Raw genomic sequence first — 26,277 nt, 5'->3', positions numbered from 1 at the left:
GAACTTTGATATTTTCCTTATTTTGGTGGCGCCTGTGGATAAAAGCAGATTTTTTTTTCATTGTAATAACTACAAAATGTAATGTAAAAAATTAAACGATACAATTAAAAATCTCCTCCTGCTTCTTTTGTAAGTGGCTAACATATTACTTTGCCTGGGAAAATGTGAAGGGGCTTGTTTCATCAAGCCAGTCTTCTAGTGGATGGTCTCATTTGCTTATGTAGGTCATACAGAGGCATCAAAATTAAAATCAGACTGTTTCATAACCAGATAAAAACTCCTGTAGTAGCTTCAAATATATACTAGGCAACATACACTTTAAAAAATAATGTATAGACTCACATAAACATAATCGCTTTCAATCTTCATTTATATCCCACAAGTCAGACTAGACGCCACCCACTGTGCGGTGGTGACTGTATCTGCGGAGCCTCTGCCCTCTACTTGTATTTCCTTATTTTTCTCATTATTTTGCTGTGCTTGGGATGCTTTGCCAACCCAAAACATCCGTCTTTGACGTCCTGGTGTCTCTCTGGTGCGTTTACGAACAGCTCGGACAAATTGTACTGATTCTAACGTAGTTCTTGCTTTAGATCCAGTAGCTGCAAAATTCATAGTTAACTGTTAATAAGTGCATAATAAAGTATGTATTAACCTTAATAATGCAACAAAAAGGTTTAACAGTCTATAAACTGCCTACAAACTTGTTTAATAGTCTATAAACTTTTATAGTCCTATCAACACATAATATTAATGTCTTAATAAGACATTGTCACTTTAGATCCAGTAGCTGCAAACTGCATAGTTAAACGCTTATAAGTGTGTAATAAAGTATATATTAATCTTAATAACGCATTTAAAAAATAAATAACATACAGAGCAGTTTAACAGTCCATAAACTTACAGTCTTATTAAAACATAATAATGCTAATAAGCATCTTTTTAGGACTCAGTTTGCAAACAAGGGGGATGGCACCCTCCTTCAATTCATCTGCTGGTGGGAATGGTCATTTTTTTCGTCATAATTTTCATTCTGAATAGAAAAAAAATCATTATGATGTACCAAACAAACATGTTTTCTCATATTTGGAGAACAGGATTTCTATGTCAGGGAATCTCTGCAGCACTGCAGTACTTCATTATAATGCTGCTTTGTCACATATTTTTTCTTTATCAAAAAATTGCAGCTTCTGCAATTGGAATATTGCACCTGGTCATATTGCGATTAGATTAATTGTGCAGCCCTAATTTGAGCACAGATCAGATTCGCCTTCAAACCAGACAAATGAGAGGAATCCCTTATCAATATAACGTACAGTACATCCAAACAGTGGTATTCAAGGTGCACCAAATGTTTGTGGATGCAATGTCATCTCACCTTTCCACCTCAGCGAGCTTGTCCTCATCAGCCTTGATATGCAGGTAGGTCAACATGTAGAGACAGCCATCTGCCCTCGAGCTCTCCCTTCAGACATGCACACGGTCACTTTACATTGCAGCCCCTGCAAATGCATCTTACTGGAGGGGTATTATTAGAAGCACTCATGTCTTATAGCCCACATTATTACCATAACTGACAGGATGTGCATTAGTTACTTCAGTCTCCGCAGCAGATTGGCCATAATGTTGACACACTAGTATACAGGCCATTTTGGAATTCAGCATGAGGAGCAAAGAACCTGAGGCAGCTGTAGTGCTTTCATGTGTAATAGTCCCAGCTCAAGTTCCCATGAAAGAGGCACTAATGGGTTAACAGTAGAAATGAGAGGGGAAGAGAGGGAAAATCAATGCTTTTGTTGAAGGGAAGAAAGAAAGGCTTTCACAGGTCTATGTATCATTAAGCAATTGAGAAAGCTAATTAGAGTGGGGGGAAAAGATGTGCAGATCTCACAGCTAATTATTTCCATGGCAACCACAGCTCCTGTAGATGATCTGAGGTAGCATTCAACTGGCAAGAGAGCCAATCACAAGAAGAGCAAGAGAGACCCCTAGTGGGGGGAAATGATCACGTTCACGAGGAGCTGTAGACTCCACATATATACAACATAACACATAAAAACCTCTAATAGCTTTAACAGGGTTACTGCAGGTTTCAACATGTTAAATTTAAGACCATTATGAATGCAATTTAATTTCTAATGTATGTCCATAATGAACCTTCACTTGCCCATATTATAAGAAAGTGATATTGACAGAAACAATTTTAACTTATTACTCCTAGCAGTGCATAATTTTTTTTAACGAGACAGGTCACTAGACTTAAGTTAATGCAACTTTATAAAAGTAACACTGACACTTGTGTGACATACTTCACACTCTGGGAACAGGTACTATAGTTAACTAGTACAAAATTATGTAGAACATTGTTTTTAAGGTGTTAATCCTGCCATATAGAAGGAATAATTAAGAACTTCTCTTAAAAGTTCTGGCCATATAGAAGGAATAATTAAGAACTTCTCTTAAATTAAAATTCCAAGACTTACACTAGGAACTATATTTCATGTTGTAAAGATCTATCACTATAGCAAATGTCACTTGTCAGGAGGGTGTTTTTAAAGCAATATTTAATGTATATTTAATGTCTTTTACACTTTAAACCTAATGCAGGCACTGGCTTCTTATATTTCTTGTATTTATTCCATTCTTTTTTTTTCTTTTGTAAAGACAACTCCACTGTGCAGGGAAGTATTTTTATGCAGGAGCACTATTATGGACAGACTGCAAATGTAAAAACTTTAATGATCTAGCAAAGAGACTCAAATGCATGGTATTAAAGGGACAGATCAGATTATTTGATAAGGGGCTGTTGAGTACTTGCATATACTTACTTAGATGATAATCAGTCAATTACCTACAAGAGATGCTGTTTGGCACACCCCCAGTTTGGAGAAGGAGAGAGGGGCAGAGGAGATGCTGGTCTACCAATTCCTCAGTCTGCTTGTTTGTGTTATAGTGTGACTTCAGTGAATCTAGATTATCTTTTTACAACACCAAAGTCACACTAAAACAAAAACACACAGATATAGGCAGCAGTAGACCAGCAACTTCCATGTTATGGGAGGTAAAATTACTGATTTATCTGATCTAAGTTTAGCTAGTTTGGAGAGATCGATATTTTGCATAATGTAACAACAGTTTCCTGTGGGAAAAGGTTGTCTGGCTGTAAAGTAAAGTGGTGAAAATTTTCTTAATATAGGGTAAACTTTTTTTAAGGGGCTAAAATGCATTTTTCTGAGGAACACTGCTTAGCTTTCTGTCAAATCCTCTGAGACCACAGTTTGGTCGAAATTGACTGAATGCAGTAACATCTGTTGTGTAAAGTCATTTTCCAGTTCACATAATTAACTGAACAAAAGTGTAAACACTGTGTCAAAGTTATCCTGTATTTTAATTTTTTGTAAACCAGATATATCGTACAGAAAAATGAAAAATAGGAGTTCTAATTTGGCCATGGTAGTCAGAGATGAGTTGACTCTCTCAATGAAGTCATTCAGTGTCTTTGTTTGCTAGGGTCAATCTTTTCCAGGTGAACCAGGGGTTTGAGTTGCTCAGCAAAGTTGCGCATGTCCTCTGACACAGTGTCCTGGCCAGCAGGGGCCAACACACTCAGCTCGACCAGGTATGAAAGCGACAGACGTTCTGTGTTCTCTGTGTTCCCCGGTACAAGGATGCGTGACAGCTTGCTAACCACAATTTTCATAGCGCCTTTGCGGAATATGTGTCCATTGGCCACAAACTCGTGGTCCATGCGGAAGCCCATCTCATTGAGGAACTCCGGCAAGCTGTGAGAGGCAGCCACGTCAACACAGTTGCGTACCAGGGCATGGCGGCTCTTGTCTCCCACTTCAGGTTGCCCCAGATAGCGTAGGTGCCATGGAGATGTGGGGTGGGAGAGGGAGCGACGGGCACGCAGAATAAAAGGGTTTCCTTGTTGGCCTTTCAAGAGATAAACCAGTTCATGATCTGTAAAGGTCTCAGGTTCCATGTTGTCACACAGACCTCGAAGGCGATGCAAGAGGCTCTCCAGGGCCTGGTCCAACACACTGCCTGAATCAATAAAGGGCAGAGGGAAAGAAGCAGAAATATGAATAAAATGATATGTTAACATTGTAGTGTGATGATCAGGCCCAAAGTGGTGACCTAGAATGAAAATCAGCAGAGTTTAGTGGAATGTTTCTTTGCTTTTGATGTGATAGACAATATTTATTTAAGCACACAAATATTGTTTTTGATAAGTACACAATACATTAAATCCTAAAATAAAATCTGAGATTTAGTTCAAAAGAGAGTGTGAATATGTGTTGGAAAAGTCAACCACTATAAAATGCAGGACACACTGTTACTAAAATGCTAGGTTCAATGTGGAGCAATTTAACTTTTAATTAGTTCTCAAGATCACTGCCAATATTACTTTTCAATGTAATAGTCAATACTACTTTTTCTATTTTAGCTTACTTTTGAACTTAACCTCTATTATTCGGCTTTTATTATTCTATTAGATACTGTTTTGTGCCCTGACTCCTTATACACTTTATATTTAATACTCTATTACTGTTACTCTTTTTTTCTGTAGTTTTTTGAGCAATATGACAGAATTTCCCATAGGATTAATAAAGTTTTTCTTCTCTTATCCGTAGCAGAGAGAGCAAAACTAAATTTTTATTATCAGTATTAATCATTCTCCTCCCGACAATTATCACTTCAACTCATAAACAAACAAATATATAAATAAATACCTAGGGAGGTGCTTGATAATGTTCTGAGATTTACAAGCTGTATCTCTATTCGTTCAAATCTGTGGAAAATCTACAGAGGTGTCATTGCAATTCTGGGGGCGCAGATTCCGTGTAGGCAGATGATCTGGGCTGCACAACAACAAACATTTATATGTCTAGTTTCGATATAAATCAGGGCAGAACAATATGCAAAAAAAAATGTTTTGATTCTTTTGATAAACTTACAATATGAGTCACATTTTTTGATGAGGATGATGTTCCCTTACCAGATGAAAGACAACATGTTACTCTGGTACAGACCTCAATAAATATCATATCATCAGGATTTTACAATTCTGTGGGGGGTTTTTTCAGTGAACATGAAACTGTAATGCACAAGTAATTATTCTAATTAATCCTATCGCATATTACAATCACAATCAGAGTCAAAATAATCACAATACTATCTTTTTCACCAAATCATGCAGGCCAATTTTATTGACCAAACAACTAACGGATTAATCGAGAAAATTATTGACAGATTAATAAAAGCAATCGATAGTTGCGGCCATAGTCTATATACGTTACTGTTTTCAGAAGTGGATATTTTCCTTTTTAATGCAGAATATAATATGGCAATTAGCTTAAAAATAAGACATTATGATTTAGGATCTATTTTGACATAACTTTTCAGCTAATACACATCCTTAAAGTGTTGATATTTTTCATCTCGTAACACCATAGCAGCATTGAAAACCTCGCTACTCATTGCCTATATTATTTGGATCATTCAGTCCTACAGGCCATGTGTATCACCTTTGTGGATAGTTAGCTTAACAGTTTATTGAGAGGTCTCATCCTCTGTCCGCAGCTGTGAATGTTTCTGACACAGCTTACCTTGCAGCAGGTACTCCATCATATTAATTGTGCCCCCGGTGACAGGCATCACTGTAACTGGTGGAGCTTCCATCTTTTCTCAGCTAGCAAGTTGTTTCTGAATCTGTAGGAAAAGAACAGGATTAGCTATCTAATACATATCAGTGGCGTACTATGCAAGTCTTCATTTGACCGTTAGCAACTTTTAACACGTCACCTAGCAACCTGCCCGAGATCGCTAGCTAGACTAATTCATATAGCATAGTCATAGTCATAAGGATAGTTATCGCTATCGTTAACTCACTCGCAGCGGTAGTCGAGTTTTCTTTTTTTTTAACAGAAGAATGCCCGGACAATAAATGTAGCTGTTAACTTCTTTGTTGTGTTCGTCTTCGCATGAGTCTCTCCAGGAAAGACCGAGGATCCGGAAGGCCTCACTGGTTTGTTCAATCGACACACCGCTGGTAGCTGCACAGCTAGCTAGCTAGCAGCTAGCTAAGTTCAATTAGCCACAATGTAAGCTGTTGTACCCAAGTTACTGTGCTAAGCTTTGAATGAGATGACAAATATCTATCTGTGAAAACAAAGAATCGATTAAAAGAAAAATATCTAATCTGCTAGATTAGAGCTAGTTGTCACAGAGAATTAATACAGCCGGCGACAGTGAATGAAAGCATCTTTCTTTTCTCCCTCTGCTTCTCGCAGCAGTTTTCACCCAACTTTGAAGCTCATTACAGCCACCTACTGGAGGAGTTATTTTTCTTTGTAGCCGGTGACGGAAAAAGTGACACCAACCCAGTTTAAGTTGCCGCATTCAAAGTTGAAGTGAAGTTTCTTTCTTTTCTTTTATCACTTTATTGCAACGATTAACAGTTCATCATTCCAGACAGTTAGAGCTAGCTATGTATTTCATGAACATTGCAAAATTGTAGATTTTTATATAAATTAGATAAATTAAAGTACAAAAATTAAAACAAACTCAACCCGACAACCACAAAAGAGTAACAATAATAAGAAATACTTAATACAAAAAAGAATTTAGAGTATATTTCATTATTTTTTTTGTAAGTCATCTCTAATCGTAGACTACATGCATATTTTTCTGCTTCTAAAATTTGTTCTATTGTTGTTAACCATAAGTTTAGTTTAAGTGGATTTTGTGGTTTCTATGTCCTCGTCTGCTGCCTCGTGGCTGTCTCACCCAGTCTGTTAAAGAGATGAAATGTCGGTGGTTTTTATTATCCCCAGCAAATTAATACCCAAATAATTTTCTGGTTTCAGATGTTTATTTAACTAAAAAGATCTTCATTAAGGTTTTCTCAACCACTTCCCAGAGGAGTGTTAACACTGGACACTTAAAAAATGTATGTGTATAATTTGCTTTTGCTTGTCCACATCCTCTCCAACAGCTGATCCCTAGGGGGTAACAATTACCATATTTGCAGGGTGTAATAAAATACCTCATGCTCACTTTCCAAGAAAATTCCCCCCAGTGTTTAGATTGTGATGTCTTAAAATTTCCATTTATGGAGCCTTTCCAGTCCTCTGCTGATATATCAATTTCTAATTCTTTTTCCCATTTTTGTTTTTTGCTGATATGACACACTTCTCAGTTATATTTTTGCATCATCTGGGATCTCCTTTGGTCCATTCGCCAGCATCACTAGTGAACCTGTTAGTTCTGGGAGTGATTTCCATGTTGACCATGCAGCCTTCTTACTGTGACTTAAGCGAATTACAATACCCCAGAACTATACATAAATATAGCATGTGCACAGATGTATTAGTATACTTCTCTGTATATACTGTAACTATAAAATCAGAATCACTGTAATCACCAAACAGGTGTGCTAGAAATTTGCCTTTGGCAGGTGTCAGAGTTAAGAAAAAAGAAGATGACAACAATCAACAATAGCAACAAACATTACAAGTTAAAAGCAAGTATATTCAAGTATTAAATATAGCAAAAAAAATATATACATACAGTAAATACAGCAAAATAAATTACTCAGAAGAATGTGGAGCAGTATATAATATAAGTGAGTTAATTAAATAAATAGGGTAAATGGATTCTGTCAGACTGTGGCTATTTTCATAATATACATCACTATATTTTACAAGGATGTACAGTGTTTAAAGATTGCAGAATATGTATGACTATCTAAACATAGTAAACACAAGTAATATAGTTAAATATACATAAAACATCAAGTATCAAACCCAAAGTTTTCTAACTAAAATCCTCTGGACAACTATAAGTATTTTGGAATGAAACACATGAATTATAGTCTTGATTCTTCAGAAAGGATTTTCCCGTTTGACTGGCTAAAGGAAAAAAGGAGAATAGCCTTATAAAATAATTTATTATTGTGTAGATAATTCTGTCAGCTATTGTCACGGGTCACTTCACTCACTTAGGAAACCTCCTAATCAAAAAAGATCCCATGCTTCAAAATTTCCCTTCAGACATGCGTGGGTGAAGCCACGAACACATTTCTCATGAAACACAACTAATTTTATCATGACAGGGAACTATTATAATTTGGGACTTGTTCTCTAAACATTTATCTCACTATACACACATTCACTGTCAGTCATATGTTTTTTTCTTGTCTTTGCAGGTGTCTTGATGACAACTGATGAATAAACCACTGAGGTCTCCTCATCCCCCTGCAGTAAGAAGTAAGACATGTCATCACCCAAACAAAACAACACACATGCTTGTTAATTGCTATATTATATTGCGCTATCATCATCATATAATGCTTACCCTGCCAGTCCAGCCATGGCAACAAAAGTGAAAAGGAACAACTTAAAGAGATAGACACAAAAACAGAATCAGGTGGGACAGATGTCAAACATCTACTTCTGTGTCAAGAACACAGACCACCAAACAAGCAATCAACAGGAAATACAATAAGCGAAAGAGCTGCGTGCCATTACCTTTCCGCAATCTTGGTCTGAGGTAGCAAATTAGAAGCGTCATTAAAATAAGACATGTAAGGGCTGCAGATGTTCCATAAATAAGATTCTGATATTCAGGCTCTGTACCTGTAAAAACAGAAACACAAAGATTGGTATTCCTTTTATGCAGGTCGTGAGTTAAAGAAGGGTACTGCAAAACACCCACCTGTTGTTTTGTTTACACCATTTGATAGTCCATGGGTGCTGTTAAGGGTACTGTATCCATCAAACATCTGCTGTGTAGTTGTACAATTTAAAAACCCATGTGGATCTACAGGGACTGTCCCTGTGTCTGTCTCCCCATTTAATGTGCTGTTTGGTTTAATGATACTGAATTCTCTGCCACACATCGCAGTGCAAGAAACAGATGGATCCTCAGTGTGGTGTACTGTAAAATGGCAAAAAAAAAAAGAATCTAAATTCAACAGTTGAACTTTGACAAAAGACATTGTGCGAGTGTGTTATTTTCTCACCTGTAATTACACACAAGTTGATAGTAAGCAGCTTATGCCAGTGTCCATCACATCCACTTGTCCAGCAGATATATTTTCCAGCAGATGCTGTTTCTGCATTTATAATGTGTATAGACTTGTTGGAAGTCACAGAGTGAGATTCAAAAGTCCATTTTAAGTTAGTCAGTTCACCTGGACATGCATGAGTAAAATTGCTGCCTGCAGTCACGTAGAATGTCTTATTCATTTCTTTCAGTATTTCTAGGGGGGAAAAGGTATTGTTTGTTTGACTAGAGGATGAGCTTTGGAAAATATAAAGAACAGGGCACACAAAACAGTGGGTACTTAAACCTACTACAAGGAGTTTTTAACTGGTTATGAAACAGTCTCAGTTTAATACTGATGCCTCTATAGGAGCTACATAAGCACACAAGAAGAAGATTCTTGGTGAAATCAGACAAGCCTGTGTTAACATTTTCTCAGCCAAAGGTACAGTAAGTAATATGACAGCCAGAGCAAGAGAAACAGGTGGAGACTTTTATTTAGATCATTGTATTTTTGACATTATATTTTGTGGTCATTTTGCGATGGAAACTACCCCGCTTTTGTCCCGAGGGGCCTCCAAAATAATGAAAAAAAATATGAAATTTCCTTGTAGTAGTTTTAATACATTCACCTGTAAACAACAAATTAAGACATTCAGAATTGTTCTGACCTTTCTTCACACTGGTGACTTCGGACTGTGTTGTCTGACAAATGTATTGAAAACAATTTTCACACCAGTAAAGGCCTTCATTCTCCTCTGTTAGATTTTCAATGACCAAGGAACGACTGCTCAGAACCTTCACTCTTGAACGAAGGTGGTTCTCATAAAATGGTAATCCGTTGTCATTTTGAGAAAATATCTGGATTCTGCGACTTTGTTCATCTTTCTTGTAAAACCACTTTAAAGTCTTTGTCTTGCCACTTCTGTTAGGTTGACAAGGTATCACAGCTTGACATCCCAGCGAGAACTGAAGGCGATTTATGGCTGTTAAAATAAAGGTTTTCTGTCATAGACTAATAGTAGCTTGGAAAATGTAAAATATGAATGACGTATTAATTACCAGACAACAGTAACTACAAAAATTAAAACTAAACTGTACAATATCACAATTTACTTACCGCTTCCTGAGGCAAATGGGGATGAGTTCCAAATAATCAGTAGAAAAATAAAGCCTTTTTGCATCGTGCTTGAAGCCCTCATGTCTGCAGAAATAAAGACGAGACTGAACAGATAGAAGCACCCCCTCGGTGGTTATACCATTACTGCTCTTCTAAACACAGATCAGAGACTCTGCATCACATCAGAAAGTTTTCGTTTGAGCGTAACAAGCGTTAATTCGAGTTGCCACATCGGAAGTGGTCCAACAGCCAATGCAGAGGAAATATACCGTGGCTTTCACCCACGCTTTTTTTCTGATTGTGTGGCATTTATTTAACTTTTTGCTTTAGCAAAGGTGTCAAGATACAGATTGTGCAGAGGTAACAAGTGCCTTTTCTCATGTAAAGGTCAAACAGTTTGTTCTCACTGTTTTTACATATCTATGAGATCATTTGTAAATTATTTGAATTGTTTCTTGTAAAGACTAGTGTAGTTCACTTCATAACACATGGGTCCATGTGCTCTTCGGTTATTGAGCCAGAGGTTTATTTTAAGACCGTGAAAGTTCAGAGATTCATCAAGTTAAAAGTGAGCAGACACTGATAGCAAGCACAATGCCTGGAAAGTGTAACAATGGAAAACTTGAACACACACACACAACTCGAACGATATGAATCAGACGTGAGTCATACATGTAAGCTTACTAATGCTTTACTATTTTAATTTGCTGCCTCATTCATTCATGAGGTCTTTAAAGTTTTAATTTTGACCTGTTGCACATTCTTGAAACTGGACAAATCTTAACATTAGAGTCGAGCTCAGAAGTTTTAAATCTGGGTCATTTTAAACTCTTAGTATATTTAAAAAATTGTGGTCTATTTACAATTGATGTTTCATTGTAATAGTAAAATAATTCAGTGTTTTAATGACAGTATGTCTTTATGAACCCATTACCGGAGGATCAACACCTCTCTAAAACACTTTTAACATAAACTGAACATGCTATGGGCATCAGTAGCACATGTTACTTCTCATATAAAGTGTCCGGATCTGCTCTGGGCAATCACAAAGCTGAATAAAAACCTCAACAAGAAATGTGTCAACCTGTCAACTCAAATCCAAAATCTCCAGTCAAATGTCAGGGAGCACAGAGCATCAGATGGCCATTGCTTAGCACTGGGAAACCTTTACCCTCAAACAAAATGAGTATGGGACAATTCAATTGTTTTCTCTCAGAGAATGTTAAATATGAAATGCTTGAAATGATCTTGTCAAAATATATTTTCTCAGTTTTTTTGTTAACGTTGATGGTGTACTGTAGAGTAGGAAGGCATGCCAGTCTTTTGTCAAATAAATGATATACCTTTGGTTGAAGATCACATTTTTTAATTGACAAACAAGCTTGTCACAGAAAATTTTGATCACCATCATCATGCAGTCAGACAATTACAAAGTGAGGAAAAGTTTCTAATAAAAATGTCTGGGTTTAAATATAACAAACTGTTTGATATTCAAAGCTCATACAGTGTTTCAGATGAAAGTTTGTGTACAGTGTTTTAATTCAACTGTATTAATGACTGCAAGGGTGAGAAGGCTATAAATAAATTTTTTACAGTGTAGATAACTTGACACTAGTGACAAGTGAAAGTAACACTACCAAAATAATTTAAAAAAAAAAACAAAAAAACAACAACAACAACTCAGAGCAGAGTCCCATGTCTAATCTGATAGTGTTACTTTAACTCGGTTTTGTGAGTTACAGAATTAACTCTGGCAGAGTGTTAAATGTTTAGTTATTTTGAAAGTGTTAGGATAACTGTGTGTGGAGCTATATAAACCCTGAAAAGTGTTCAAATCAACCGTGGGAGTTGATTCAACCCTGGACTTTTTGCTGTGTACACACTACGATCCTCATTTTCAGGTAATTATACACTTATGAGAACATACTTAGAAGTATTGTATTCCATTTCTGCCATATTCTGCCAACAAATCCCCATAAATCTTACACACTGGACTTGTTTAGACAAAACTGTGTTGATTATATTTACATATATCTCAAAAGAGAATTTTATTATCATTAACAGGGTTGGGTAGCAGCAGATTACATGTATTTAGGGTAACATAATCAGATTACAAAAAGTCACCATATTCAGCACAGATTACATTTGAAAAATGTGTAATTAGATTATAATTACATTGGTCACTGATTACTTAATTACATTTTTTTTCTCACATCTTTAAAATATGACAATTTTAAAAGAAGAAAAAAAGAATATTTGTGGAATATTTGTACATTTTTGAATAAATTGCAATCTTTTCAATGTTTTATTTTGAAGTAATCCAAAAGTATTAAAATTAGATAAATTTTGTAATCCAAATTAGCCTTATTAATTACACAAATTGCCCTGTAATTTATACCACAAAGTTATCTGACCCAGCCTTGATCATTAAATATTCATATTCTGTTACCTACATAATGTGCTGTAAGCAGGGATGTCCTTGTTGGATGAGGGATGCTCCAAAATCCGCTATTTGCAGCAGCACATGAAGTCATCATTTGATGGACAGATTAGGTTCTCCGCCCACCGGTGATTACGCCATGCCCATGTACTTGTGAGTTTATCAGCGTCTTATTGTCTGCCATCAAGCGGACCACCTTCTGCTGTCTGCAGAGAGTCTGTCCTGTGGAGGGACACAGGTACCGCCAGAATGGAGTTCCCTGAAGCTCTCTTGAAACTTCAGCTGGGCTGGCTTCGTGTCCATCACTTATTTGCTCTACTCTGTCTTGTTGCCGTCGTCTATAAATTAACCACCTTGTTTGCCAGAAGAAGAGACGCGTTTCAAGCATTTGAACCTTTTCCAGGACCACCGGGGCACTGGCTTTTTGGACATGTTTTAGAGGTAATTCAGTCATGAGCGCTCAGTAACATTTTAGTAGCAACTTTATGTAACTGTTACATGTGGCCTGTGTACAAAGTACATTACTACAGGTGGTAATACTCCGAGTCAAAGTCCTGCATTCAAAACTTTACTTAAGTAAAGTATTTTTCAGTAAAAGTGCAAAGTATTATCACCTAAAGCAAGTCAGTGTTTGTCTATTATATCTGATATTTGTGGATTAATAATATTAATAATACTGCTGAATGTGTATGTTGCGTTAAATATAATAGTGAACTTTAGTCTTTGTTGTTATTTGATAACTCTTAATAAATAAGACAGTATGTACAGGGGCAAGTAAAAACTGATAAGAAAAAAAATGGATGGAAAAAATGTTGAACCTTGGATACAAGGATTTTCACAAGAGACAAAAGGTATGAAAAATTGTATTCTGAAAAATATCTAGTAACTAAAGCTGTCAGACAAATATAATGGAGTACAATATTAGTATAATATTTTAGGGCTGTAACCAACAATTATTGTCGATCGTTGATTATTTTCTCAAATAACTGGAAAAAAAAATTGAAATTGTTGAAATTGTGTTTTGTTCATTACCCAAAGATATTCAGTTTACTGTCATGTAGGAAGAAACCAGTGAATATTCAAATTTATAAAGAGAATTTGGGGTTTCTTTTTTTTTTTCAAACCAATTAATCAACTATCAAATTGTTTGGCAATAAACTCAATAGTTGACACCTAGTCGATTAATCGTTGCAGCTCTAAAATACTGCCTCAGAGATGTCGTACTTAGAGCGCAATACTTGAGTAAATGCAGTGGCGTAATGAGTCAGCACTGAGCCCCAATGCAACATTATGAAACTGGAACCTGACCATCACAGTCAGACATAATATAACATAATGTCAGTAATTAATGACAGAAGTGAAAGCATAATCATTATTTTAACTTAATTTAGAAATATGACATAGATATATGAGTCAATAAACTATATGCTTATATATGTTAAACTTATTTTGTGTTATTGTAGTGTTATTTATTTGGTGAATACCGTTATGTATGTGCCTTGACTGAATAAGTACTATAAGTACCTTGCATGTCCCTGGAGAAAAGTGGGTAACAAGTGGAAGCAACAGCATTAAGTTAGGGCCAAAAGTAGTCTTTTAATATGGCACGTCATATGAAGGGCCCACCTCTGTGTAATGCTGTCATGGCAGCTCGTGCACACGGGCCCTGGTTGGTCACAGGCCCTAATGTAGCCACATAACCTACATATATGGTAATTCCACTGCTAAGTAAATGTACTTAGTTACACTATACCACCACTGATTACTAGTCAAGAGGAAGAAATGCATCAACACATAGCATCTGTGTAACTAGCTATAATGTACAGTTTTAAGGTACCTGAACTTTACTCCTGAGGTACCACTCACAGTATTTTAATTTATACTAAGGCATGCTTCAGAAAGGGTTTACAAGTTGTAATAAGATTTGTAAAGTATTTGTGTATCAAGGCTTTACCAACAAGTTGCTCCTGTTACTGACCTATGGAACATAGGTCAGTAACAGGAGCAACTTGTTGGTTGCCAGATTCTAAAAAATCTGATGTATATAGTTTGTATGTTTGTTTTTTTTTTGTCATTCACTGCATATTATTAGAAACTTAGTAGTAAAAGTTGTCACATATAATTTTCTTATAATACTTATATGGACTTTTATCTATAAATCAAATTTTGAATGCAAGTTGTAAATGAGTATTTTTACTTGTGGTTTTGCTAATCTCATAGAGACACACAGTTGGTAAACATCACAGTTCAGGCAAATACACTGTTGACTAAGCATGCGGGTCACAGGATTGAAAGGTTTTGGTCAAGCTCCCTGTGTTTTGATTTTTTGTTTCAGTTTAAACAAGATGGAACCGACCTTGACAAGATATTGGAATGGGCGCAGTATTACCCTTATGCTTATCCACTATGGTTTGGTCCTTTTATTTGTTTCCTCAACATTCATCATCCAGATTACGTGAAAACCATATTGGCAACAACAGGTGTGTGGATGATTATTTTTTATCTTGACTGAAAAGTTACACCATTATAATTGCAGTCAGTTCAATAAATTACATAATCTTTTATGGGGCTTTTGACTTTGATTTTACAACTAATGTTCAGTATAACAACGTTTTTATTGGATTTGATTCCTAACAGAGCCAAAAGATGATCTTGCATATGCGTTTATGAAGTCTTGGATTGGTAAGACTGCTTTACTATCTTATGTCTTATATCTTATCTTATATTCACATGTCTTTGCTTGTTGCAGACTTGTTTGTTAAGCTGATTTTCTCACTTACACACATACTGTCTGTTTCTGTGTACAGGGGAGGGCTTACTGGTGTCAGAAGGTCAGAAGTGGTTTCGGCACAGAAGGCTGTTGACCCCGGGCTTCCATTATGATGTTTTGAAACCATACGTGAAACTGATGTCAGATTCTGCTAATACTATGTTGGTATGTGAATGACAGTTCTGTAAATCACAATTCATAATAATTAAATAGAGACCATAATGGTGAAAAGCCTGGAGAGCTTTGGAGTTTGTTTTTTGTTTTTTCCATCTCCTGCAGAGATGTCACATCTGTTCTCTCACTATTGCCAGGACAAATGGGAAAGTTGTGCAAACACCAACGAGTCCTTTGAATTGTTTGGACCCATGAGCCTCATGACACTAGACACCATCTTGAAGTGCGCCTTCAGCCACAACAGCAACTGTCAGACCGAGAGGTGAGGCCCTATGTGGCTGGTGTGCCTCGCCTATGGTGTTCTGCGTTGTGTTCTTAGCATTTTGAATGAAGAGGCAGGAGGCAGTGCTGGATCTCACGACTTTAGTTTTTATGTCTGGCAAAAATATGTAGAAAACAAGAACATCAGTTGGCAGCGTGTGTGTGTTTGCTTAGCTCCCCTCTCTATCAGTTGGAACGAGCTTTTTTTAAAGTTCAATTTCAGACATATATGGACATGACAGGTCACAAATCACAAATCCTAACATGACATTAGAATATTGATTCTGTCATATAAACAAATAATTATAGTTAATTAATAGTACATAAAAAAATAACCAAAATGTCAGTATTTCATTATGTTAACAATTATTAAGTAACAGAAATCACAGTACTGATCCACAGTTAAGTCTAAGTGCAGAGTAACTGTATAAAATACAGTGCTGTGTTGTTGCCATAGCAACCAGACCAGTTAGACTCAGCTTATATGACTCGCTTATAGGCTGGCGTGAATTAATGACATATATATTTGAAAAAAAAGAAAAAGAAAAGAAAAACATCCCCATACCTGGTAAAAATATATATAAAACAAGAGCATCAGTTAGAGTGTGTGTCTGCATAGCTCCCCTGACAGAAAGATAAAAAAAGGATACAATTAAAGAAGTAGCACAAATACAGCGCAGTTGTTAAGCAGTTAAACAGTAGCTCAAAAAAATAATTTTATTGAAAACTGTCAGCTATCTCAAATATTGACAGGATTTGCACAGAATGGAACAGATATGGCAAACATTCATACTACACAATTAATGCATAAAAAAATTAATAAAGCCAATATTAGTTGACACACCCCACCTCCCTGAGCTTTGACTTTACACACACCCACAATCTGCAGTGACAGTTAGGAGATGTAGAATGAATAGTAAAGAAAAATGATTTGGTAAAATCCATGATATATGTCTACATTAATCTGCAGACATACATGTAAACATACATACAAACCATTTCCCACCATGTTCTTAATTGTTTTCTGCTTTAGTTCTCTGAATCACGAGTGTAGGAAACATAGCTTTTAATGTTTACTTACATTCTCATTTCAGTGGAACAAATGCATACATCAAAGCAGTGTATGAACTCGCTGATCTGATCAACCTGAGGTTCAGGACGTTTCCATACCACAGTGACCTAATTTACAACCTCAGCCCACACGGCTTCAGACACAGAAAAGCATGCAGGGTGGCTCACAGTCATACAGGTAAGATCTGAGCACAGTCCATTCATGCATTGAGTTTTTGGTGTATGCGGGCTAGTGTTTTACATCTTGCTTTTACATTTCAAGAAGTAGTCTGCAAATACTTATCCATTATCTTGTCTTTTGAAGAGGAAGTCATAAGAAAGAGGAAAGAAGCACTAAAGAATGAGAAGGAGTTGGACCACATACGGGCTAAGAGAAACTTGGACTTTCTGGATATCCTTGTCTTGGCAAGAGTACGTTGTATGGTGATATCAGCTCCAATCTACTTATTTAATCAAATTAGACATTCTTACTCTCGGCTTTATGAGGCAGTCTTGAGTCAGAGGCCTTAAGGTAAGGCAAGACTCTTTGTGCTGGTGCTAATGAAGACAAGATAGGACAATGCTGATTACTGTAAACATCCCTGGGGTGAAGATGCCTCACTCATCTTAGCTTTCTTGGTGGCATATAAGCCTGTCTATTTTAATATTTTATTAATAGATAAGACAGTTTTATCAAATGTTAATTAAATAAAATCAATATACATAACAGGGCCAACATTAAGCATCTTGTCCTTGGGGCGCCCTGGTAGCTCAATTGGTAGAGCCTGTTGCATCTCTGATACATTTCCAACCTGCTGCCCTTTGTGGTCTGTCATTCCCCCCTCTCTTTCCCCTCTTTTCTGTCATATCTTCAGCTGTACTATTAATTGCAAAAAGCACAAAAAGCACCAAAACAAATTCAGAAAAAAACATACTTTGACCAGGTGCAACATTTAGCCTTAGAAATGGCGGCAAGTTTTTCCACCATGTTCAGTAGGCTGACCATAGGTCCATCTAAAAGTTGAGAGTTCTCAAATTCCAGCCCATGGACCCATTTTCTGCGGCATCTGACATAAAATGCATGGATTATCAATACTTTCACCTCAAGTAGCCTACATTTTCTACTCTACTTGTGTACTGTGTCAAACTGCGCCCCTAACAAGTGCCTGTCAGGTTTGGCATGACAACTTGCTGAACTATTGGTTGCATGGCAACTTGTTGCACCTTGCGAGTGTTGTGAGCATTGTGCTCTGTCATCAAAGTGAGTGCTGTTAGCTAATATTAGACATTTCTCTGTTCTCGGGGGAGAGATAAAATGATCTGCCTTATCTGCAAACAGGTGAATTTAGTGTTGAGGAATTTAACATTAAATTTTATTATGAGACTTGTCATGTTCATGGGTTTTCTTGTGCAGCCCTCAATCATATGCTTTGAGAACCCCTTTTTTTTTTTTTTTAGAAATTGCAAACCACACACACTTTTAGAAAATGCAAGCTAATTTCCATCAGCTACCATGCCTGCCATCTGTTTTTCCCAGGTTTCTCCCATATTTCAAGGCCATCTCAGGACATGAAAAAATAATGGATTTGGTGATGATCACAACAGGCTAAACCTATTTTAGCAATAATCCTAGTGTGTCTCACCTTTTGACATTGTGAAGGAGCGCAAATACTTATGTTATCTGTGTAACTTCCAGTACTCAGTACCAACCTGATTTCCATTATCTTTATTTTACATTTTATCCTCTTTTAAAATGGTTTCATTGTTACAGTATTTTCTTTTAAAAAGTGCTCTACAAATAGTGACTATCTTTTATCTCACCTTCAGGATGAGAAGCAGCAGGGTCTGTCAGACGAAGACATCCGTGCAGAAGTGGACACCTTTATGTTTGAGGGCCATGACACCACAGCCAGTGGCCTCTCTTTCATTCTCTACGCTCTGGCCTGCCACCCAGAACACCAGAAGATTTGCAGGGATGAGATCATGCAAGTCCTGGCTGGCAAGGACACCATGGAATGGTAGGTTTACCTGCTGAAAACATTGCCATATGCAGTGCAAGTCAGTGCAACTCAAGTCTTATCAACAACTAACTGTGTGTCTTATTTTAAGGGAGGATCTCAGTAAAATCCCATACACTACAATGTGCATAAAAGAATCCCTCCGTCTTTACCCTCCTGTACCAGGAATATCCAGAGTAACAACAAAACCCATGACTTTTGTTGATGGAAGGACTGTACCAGCAGGTTTGTTGTTAAAAAGAAACGGCAGCACACTGTTGCAAACATAGTAACTTTGACCCCACTGGTAAACGGTAAAATATTAACTTGTTGGCTTTGTCTCAGAATGGTTTTCCATGATGCATCTATGGCCTTAGTTTTTGTTTGACAAAGTCAATGTTGCACAACAAACAGCACAGGTAGCTTTAAAGGGATAGTTCACCCCAGAATCAAAAATACATATTTTTCTCCTGGCTTGTAGTGGTATTTTTTCCAACTAGGCTTTTTTGGTGTGAGTTGCATAATTTTAGATTTTAGATAGAATTCAACACCAGTGTCTCTTAATCCAGAAATCATGACCTCAAGACAATCCACACTAGGCTTGTGCGTGTCTTTTTTTCTTTCCTTCAGGCCTTCCTGACATTATACCAGGTTGTATGGTATTACAGCTATATTTGTATAAGACTTGTGTAAAACAGCTCAACTGACTGTACTCCTGTACTGTAGTACTCCCTCAATGTAGGCAGAGCTGATACATCATGATACATGCTCATATACAGAGACACCTTACCCACAGCTGGGAACAGCAATGAGACACTCAGGCATGCTGCTTCAGTCACGAGAAGTTGCAGCTTTCATTCAGTGCAAAACTGAAACCCACACTGTCACCCTCGCTGCTAATTTATTACAAAACTGACAACTTGGCTGCTCACCTTTTCCTCCGGTTAGTGCTTATTAACCATCACTCTCTGTCACCACAGACAGTAATCAGTCTTGACACTCGCCCTCTCTCATGCTCGCTAAAGTTACACACTCACACCAAAACATTACTCTGACCAGTCAGTAGTCTACAGTTTTTGTTATCATCTTATCATCTCTATCATTGGGACTGAGGTATTTTCTTTCTTTTTAGTATTTAGTCTTGTAACTCTATCCTCCAGATGCCATGTTTGTCTGCTCAGCTGCGCTGCTGTGCAGAAACTGATCTTCTAATAGAAAGAAAGTAGTTTGTTCATGAAACTGCTCACAACAAGGTCTGTGGATTTTCTTGAATAATCGGGTCATGATTTCTGGAAAGAGACACTGGCTTTGAATTTTTCAAATGCATATTTTAGGTGCTTTTAGCACCACAAGCTGAGTGCCATTTAGTCCCATTATACTGATAAATACTAGTGGCAGCTCTATAATGCCTCTCACTGAAATATGTTAAATTTTACCTATTTGTTTCTATACAAATTGTCATGCGCCCAGTCTGCACAATCCTAAACTAAAACACATACTTTTCTTCTTATTTGTAGGTACTCTTGTTGGAATAAGTGTGTATGGGATTCACAGGAATGCAACGGTTTGGGAAAACCCTGATGTGAGTCAAGGTGTCATTCTGAGCAAATCATCGTGAAGTGAAGGCTCGCAGTGTATATTATTAAAGCTGGAGTAGGTAGAACACCTAGAAAAACAGTTGATTGTTGAGTCTCATCTCCAGAATGTGAGATATCATTTTCGGTTGGAGCCTCTCCTAAACCTCTCCTCTCAGACGAGCTTCATGCACGCACGCAATAGTTTACCATGTGTTTACTGTGCATGCATGTGTGCATTCACTAGAGAAGCCAGTTTTTTATGTTTTGTCTCTCCTGTCTCTCTTCTTTCCCCCCTCCTCTCTGTATATTCACAAAATCACTTTAAAATGCATTTTCATTTAATCCCAGAAGTTTGACATATACACCCTGAGCTCTGCTCCTGCCAGTAAAGAAGTCAGCATCAGAGCAAAATCAGTGAGACTTTGGTGTTTCTTCCTCCAGTCTCCTCTCTGCCCTGATTGGTTAGCTGACCAGCTCCCAGATGATTAACGCCACACTGGTTTGTGTTTTCTCTGTCTTGTCTCAACATAGGTCTTTGACCCACTGCGTTTCCTACCGGATAATGCCTCCAGTAGGTCTCCTCATGCATTTGTGCCCTTCTCTGCTGGGCCAAGGTTTGTCAACACCTGATACTTTTTGGCCAGGTCACTGCCTCTAGGGAAGGAGGGTCACACAACTGTTTAATTTGGGGTTAGAGTAAACATGTGTTGAACTCAGTGTTGCAATGAACAGAACCAGATTTAATATGTAATCAAGCTTACAAACTTTAGAAAACTTCTGATTTTAGTGTGTATTTATATTTAACCAGACACTCTGTGAATGCTATGTTAGAAAGATATACTAAGTCAAGGTCTTTTGCCAAAACTTGAAATGGACAAAGGTCAAGGTAATGATTGAGTATGAGAGTTAGAGTCCTGCCAGTTCAGGACTGAACCTCTGACAAGCTCGCTTCTCAGACCTTTAGGCCACTGGAGGCTACCACAAGGTGGCCACTGCTTCATGGAAAAAAGGTAGTATGGTCAACATGGAAGTCATCTGGAGGAAGACATTGCTATCAGATCCTGGTCTGCCATCAACAACTGACTGGGGGTGGGTGAAGACAGCATCAGAATCCTGTTACGAGCTGATTTGATGTGGTTGTGAGAGCGGTTGAAGAAATTGCTGCAGGTGCAAGAGGGCTGCACTTCAGTGCACAGGCCTCTGTTTCTGTGAGGGAGAATGTCCCACCTGAATCCAAGATCTCTGTCTTCAAAGTGCCACGCCACAGTTTGGCGGTGGTTAGAAAAGCAAGCTTGTGATCAGAAGGTCACTCATTCAATCCCTCAACCCACAGGATAAATCTGGGTGGGGAAAGTGAAAGGCAGCGCTTGCCCCTCCCTCATTACGACCACTGAGTTGCCCTTAAACAAGGCCTTTAACCCCAACCGCTCCAGTGGAGCTGCTCAGTGGCTGGCAGACTGTGGTTGTATCTCACCATTTTGTTTCCTTATGTTATATGAGCATTGAATGAGAATGACTGTTACTTGTAACAGAGTCTTTTTTACTGTGATATCACCACTTAAACCTACTACAAGTAGTATTAAACTGGTTATGAAACAATCTCAGTTTAATACCGATGCTTCTACATGACCTACTTTAGCAAACAACACACATTCTCTGTGAAATCCAATGTAATGAGCCAGCCAAGCTTACATTGAGTCATACTTTATTCAGTTTCTGTCCACTCTCTTCCAATATCATGTCAGCCCACATTCAAAAATAATAACAATTCTGGTGCTGATGACATGTTGCAGTTTGCATTGCTTAAAAGCATTTATCATCATAATCCTAATATGTTGCTCATTTTTATGTTTCCCTCAGAAACTGCATTGGTCAGAACTTTGCCATGAATGAGCTGAAAGTGGTGACAGCCCTAACTCTGAAGAAATACCAGCTGATAGAGGACACCACTCGGAAACCCAAGATTATTCCTAGACTGGTGCTTCGCTCACTGAATGGCATCCACATCAAGATCAAACCTGTAGACCCACAAGCATAGAGGGAAATATCTGCAGAAAATGCTGACAACCTGGAAAATGCATGGAGTATAGTATCTTCATTTGTAAAATTTGACTAAATCTTTACACTGACACAGAATCACCTGGAAATAATGATGGATTGCAGTGAGATTGAAGTGTGTTTTATTTAGTGACTGACTTGTATTGTATTTTATACTCATTTTCTTGCACCAGTGCAGGTTTTAATGAGATAATTTTGCACTTAGAAGATCCTGTCTTATACCCATGCGCCATTGTTGCCACATCTGCAAGATAACAAATAAACTTGCGCCTAGTCTGTGAGGCCATGGATGGGAGGTCTGAAAATGAAGGCAAAATGAAGGCATGGCCAGGTGTACTTGCTATCTTCTGCATGGCACATTGTAAACCACTTGCAACCTAGATCGGCTAACACCTGGTCGAAGCACAAAGTGTTTGGCGCAATAGGTCCATCTGCACAAGATAGCAACCACTGCATTTGGCCGAATCATACACACGTCTCCACAATCACAAAACACCTTCATTTATGTGTTTTTTTCCCCACAGTGGAGTATGGATTAGTAAAATATGTTTTGAACATACAGTATTTTCCATCGGCAATTAAGTGTTAATCTTAAAGTTAACAGCATGCAGCATAAGAATACAGGAGAAATGGAATAGCAACACAGTAACAAATACCAGCATACTTAGAGCAAAATAAAAAGTTAATGAAAACAGAAAGGTTTGGATGTTGCAGGTTTTAATGATCATGTAGAGTGTTAACATCTTTCACACGCAACAGAGTACAGTAGACACTGACTGGAGACATAGGAACTGTATCTTTGCACAGTACTGTCAAACTAGTGAACTATGTAACAGACCGTATTCTGGGTTTGAGGTCAAAGTGAAACGAGGTGTTTCATGTTTACAAACTGTGCTTGTGACTTTTCGTCTTTGTGGGAGTGTTAATTTTCTAATATGATTCATTTAAAAAATTAATTACTTTTGACTGCACTGCCCTTGCTCTGATATTAACTGCCTGTATTCTAGGGGTGGGAATCTCCTGGCACCTCATGATCTGATCTGATTCAAGTAGAGGACCTTCATGCCATTATAAATCAATTATCGATGCACCTTGATGCATCAATTTTTTTTATTCCTATACATGATGGATTTTTTCAATATTAATTTTAATGGACTCAACAGTTCATTGCTAGTCTATTTTTACTTAACTTTCAAACTAATAAACATGCTGAAGTTGTTGTCACTGTAATATATTTCATGTCATAACACCATATTAGCATTGTAAACCTTGACAGTCATTGTATATTTAATTTTGTATCATTCAGTCCCACAAGCCATGTGTATCACATATAGTTAATAGTCTGCATATATCTGCAATGGGTATTGTTTGTCAATAGTATGGTTCACTAAGGGGGTAATGCTTTGTACCAGCAGTGCCATTTCTACATGGTTCTAAATTGGTATATGGTTCTAAATGTTGTAGCTAGATGATAGGCTGCTCTGCCAGGTATATCTGCAACCCAGGTAGAGTCATTGGTCAGATGCCATGTAATAACACATCTACCAGGGAACCGCCCCACATCATAAATATCTGCAGAGTTGTTAAAGCATTCACTGGAAAGTGTCCAATTCACTCATTGCGATTGCGATTACACCTGCAAATATTAGTATTTGTTTTCTGGTGGGCTGGGCATTTGATTATCACTTGAGCTTGAGGTAAGTGAATGGCTGCTAAGAAACATGCTATGGCTTCACCATGTGTTATGTGCATACCATGTGCTCTCTGGAAGCCTCTCTGCCTCCATATTTTTCCGAACTTATGACAGACACCATAAGCATAGGCACTCTCTGTGTCGATGCTAACTTTATTTCATTCTGCCAATGTGCAGGCCAGGCTAGCTGTTTCTGCAGGCTGTGCTGAAGAAGGTTGATCAAGCCTCTTTGCAGCTAGCTGAGAGAGTGTCTGACCGTCATCATTCAACTTGGCTATACCATAGCCAGCATGATTTCCTGTCTCACCTCTAAAATAGGATCCATCAACAAATCTTTGTGCCTCAACCAGTTCATTGTACAGCTCTTCTTGTACTTTCAAGAACGAGTTAGTGAGTTTTATGCTGTCCCTCTGATGGTGCAGTTAAACCTAGAGTCCAGCAGCTGATGGGATGTCAGAAGTGTTACCGGAAGTCCCGTTGTCACATCCATTCTGTAGGTGAAAGCAAATAAATATTGTGAGTCAGGATGCAATGGAACACTAATGAAAGCTGAACACAAATCCATGTCAGTGTACCGTTGTGTGCCTGGAGGAGTGTTTGACAATAATGTGTGAAGATCTGCCTCAAGTACTGCATTTACTATTCTTAGATCATGCACTAGCCCATAGTCCTGAGTTAGCTTTCTTTATTGGAAAGACTGGTGACTGGACTGTTGGTTTCAACCAGAACTCAGAAGTAGACCATCAATAGCAGATTTGATGTCTTATTGCTCTTTCTGTGAGAGAATATTATATCTGACATGGTAGTTTTACATCTGGTTTCACTTTGATCTTGTCTGGCTGAGCTGATTTTATGAGCCCTATATCTGTCTTATGCTTTGACCATAGACAATGTGGGACTTGTAGCAGTTCTTGGTGTTCTGTGCTGGGACTGACTGACATCTGTGTTAGGGGTCTGTCACCCTTATCACCTGTCTTGATGAATGAGTTTCTGAGACACTGCCTGTCATCTGACACATGAATATTGGGGTTCTGAGCTGGTAACCATTGCTGCACTTTTAGCACCCTTGCGACCATGGGTCCAACATTATTTGTTCGACCATCAAAGTCACATGAGGCGGTCTTTGACATGGAACCATTGATTTAGGTGGTTTGGGAAAGTTACTGCTGCAGCTGCCCCTTGTGGTCCGATAGAGATGTCTTCTGTGGTCATTAGTTCTAGTCCCTTGTCCATCAGAACATCCCAGCACTCTTCATGGTCTTTGATTGATTTCCATCAAACGATGGATAAGCGATGATAAGCAGCATCTCTCATGTTGGTGGCTGGTCCAGTCCAGTGAGTTGTGGGGCAGTTCCTTGGTCACATCCATAGCACCTTTCCTCTTCAGGCAGTCCATATGATGAACAGCATATTTTGTTGTAGAAACTATACCATGTGGTCCACAGGGGCCTCCAAAATCAACAAAATAGTAAAGCTCCGTGTTTTGTCCTGATTGTTAAATTGTTTTGACCTTTCTTCACAGTGGTGACTGTTGACTGTTTATTTCAACAATTGTGCGTAAAACAAATTTCACACCATTAAAGGCCTTCATCGTCCTCTGTTATCAATGACCAAGGAATGATTGTGCTGAACCTCCATTCTGGGACGAAGGAGGTGATTATAGAGTGGTAATCCCTTCTCATCTTGTGAGACTACATTCATATTTCTTGTGAAACCACTCGAAAGTCTGAGTCATTTCTGTAATGTTGACAAAGTATCACAGCCTAACATCCTAGCAAGAACTGAAGATGATTTGTTGCTGTTAAAATTTAAGTTTTCTGTTATACACTAATAATACGAAAAATGTAAAATATGAATAGCCTATGGCCAAACATCAATCACTAAAACAAACAAAACTAAATTTTACTGTAATATCAATGATTTACTTAGTGTTTCCTGAGGTAAAGGGGGATGAGTTCCAAATAATCAATAGGAAAATAAAACCTCTGCATTGTGCTTGAAACCTTCATGTCTCCGCAAACATAAAAACAAGACTATACAGACAGAAACACCCCCTCACTGGTTACACCATTACTGCTCTTCAAAA

General features: G+C 37.8%; 4 protein-coding genes across 5 annotated transcripts in view; 1 reads left to right on the top strand and 3 right to left on the bottom strand.

The window, feature by feature from the left end:
* Positions 1-2,282, bottom strand: part of LOC146321820 (forkhead box protein O6-like) — a 56,429-nt gene extending 54,147 nt beyond the window's left edge. The window contains exon 1 of the mRNA XM_084727102.1: positions 1,379-2,282. The gene's annotated coding sequence lies outside the window, so the exon portion shown is untranslated. The remainder of the gene's footprint in view (positions 1-1,378) is intronic.
* Positions 2,283-3,365: 1,083 nt separating this feature from the next.
* Positions 3,366-6,137, bottom strand: med18 (mediator of RNA polymerase II transcription, subunit 18 homolog (yeast)). 2 transcript variants are annotated; one of them, XM_084727099.1, is made up of 3 exons: positions 5,896-6,137; positions 5,613-5,715; positions 3,366-4,047 (listed from the first exon to the last, which is right to left on the bottom strand). In XM_084727099.1, exons 2-3 carry the CDS (start codon positions 5,683-5,685, stop codon positions 3,491-3,493), a joined length of 630 nt encoding a protein of 209 aa, XP_084583225.1. In that variant the 5' UTR covers positions 5,686-5,715; positions 5,896-6,137; the 3' UTR covers positions 3,366-3,490. The 2 variants fall into 2 exon arrangements, with proteins under 2 accessions (XP_084583225.1, XP_084583226.1); XM_084727100.1 differs by having other exon boundaries at positions 5,613-5,717; positions 5,966-6,137.
* A 2,418-nt stretch (positions 6,138-8,555) lies between these two features.
* LOC146321818 (uncharacterized) lies at positions 8,556-10,426 on the bottom strand. Its single transcript, XM_084727098.1, has 4 exons — positions 10,172-10,426; positions 9,723-10,037; positions 9,029-9,268; positions 8,556-8,943 (listed from the first exon to the last, which is right to left on the bottom strand). Exons 1-4 carry the CDS (start codon positions 10,251-10,253, stop codon positions 8,678-8,680), a joined length of 903 nt encoding a protein of 300 aa, XP_084583224.1. The 5' UTR covers positions 10,254-10,426; the 3' UTR covers positions 8,556-8,677.
* A 2,353-nt stretch (positions 10,427-12,779) lies between these two features.
* On the top strand, positions 12,780-24,061 carry LOC146321817 (cytochrome P450 4B1-like). The gene is made up of 12 exons (XM_084727097.1): positions 12,780-13,052; positions 14,947-15,091; positions 15,249-15,293; positions 15,419-15,546; positions 15,693-15,817; positions 16,911-17,065; positions 17,192-17,298; positions 18,694-18,884; positions 18,976-19,109; positions 20,381-20,445; positions 20,972-21,054; positions 22,301-24,061. The coding sequence occupies exons 1-12, from the start codon at positions 12,861-12,863 to the stop codon at positions 22,476-22,478; spliced, it is 1,548 nt and encodes a 515-aa protein (XP_084583223.1). The 5' UTR covers positions 12,780-12,860; the 3' UTR covers positions 22,479-24,061.
* The last annotated feature ends 2,216 nt before the right edge of the window (positions 24,062-26,277 follow it).

The sequence above is a fragment of the Lutjanus erythropterus genome, chromosome 9, assembly GCF_056507025.1.
Source record: "Lutjanus erythropterus isolate fLutEry1 chromosome 9, fLutEry1.hap2, whole genome shotgun sequence".
Taxonomy (NCBI): domain Eukaryota; kingdom Metazoa; phylum Chordata; class Actinopteri; order Lutjaniformes; family Lutjanidae; genus Lutjanus; species Lutjanus erythropterus.
The sequence above is the reverse complement of the archived record's forward strand: the minus strand, read 5'-3'. Positions and strand labels throughout refer to the sequence as shown.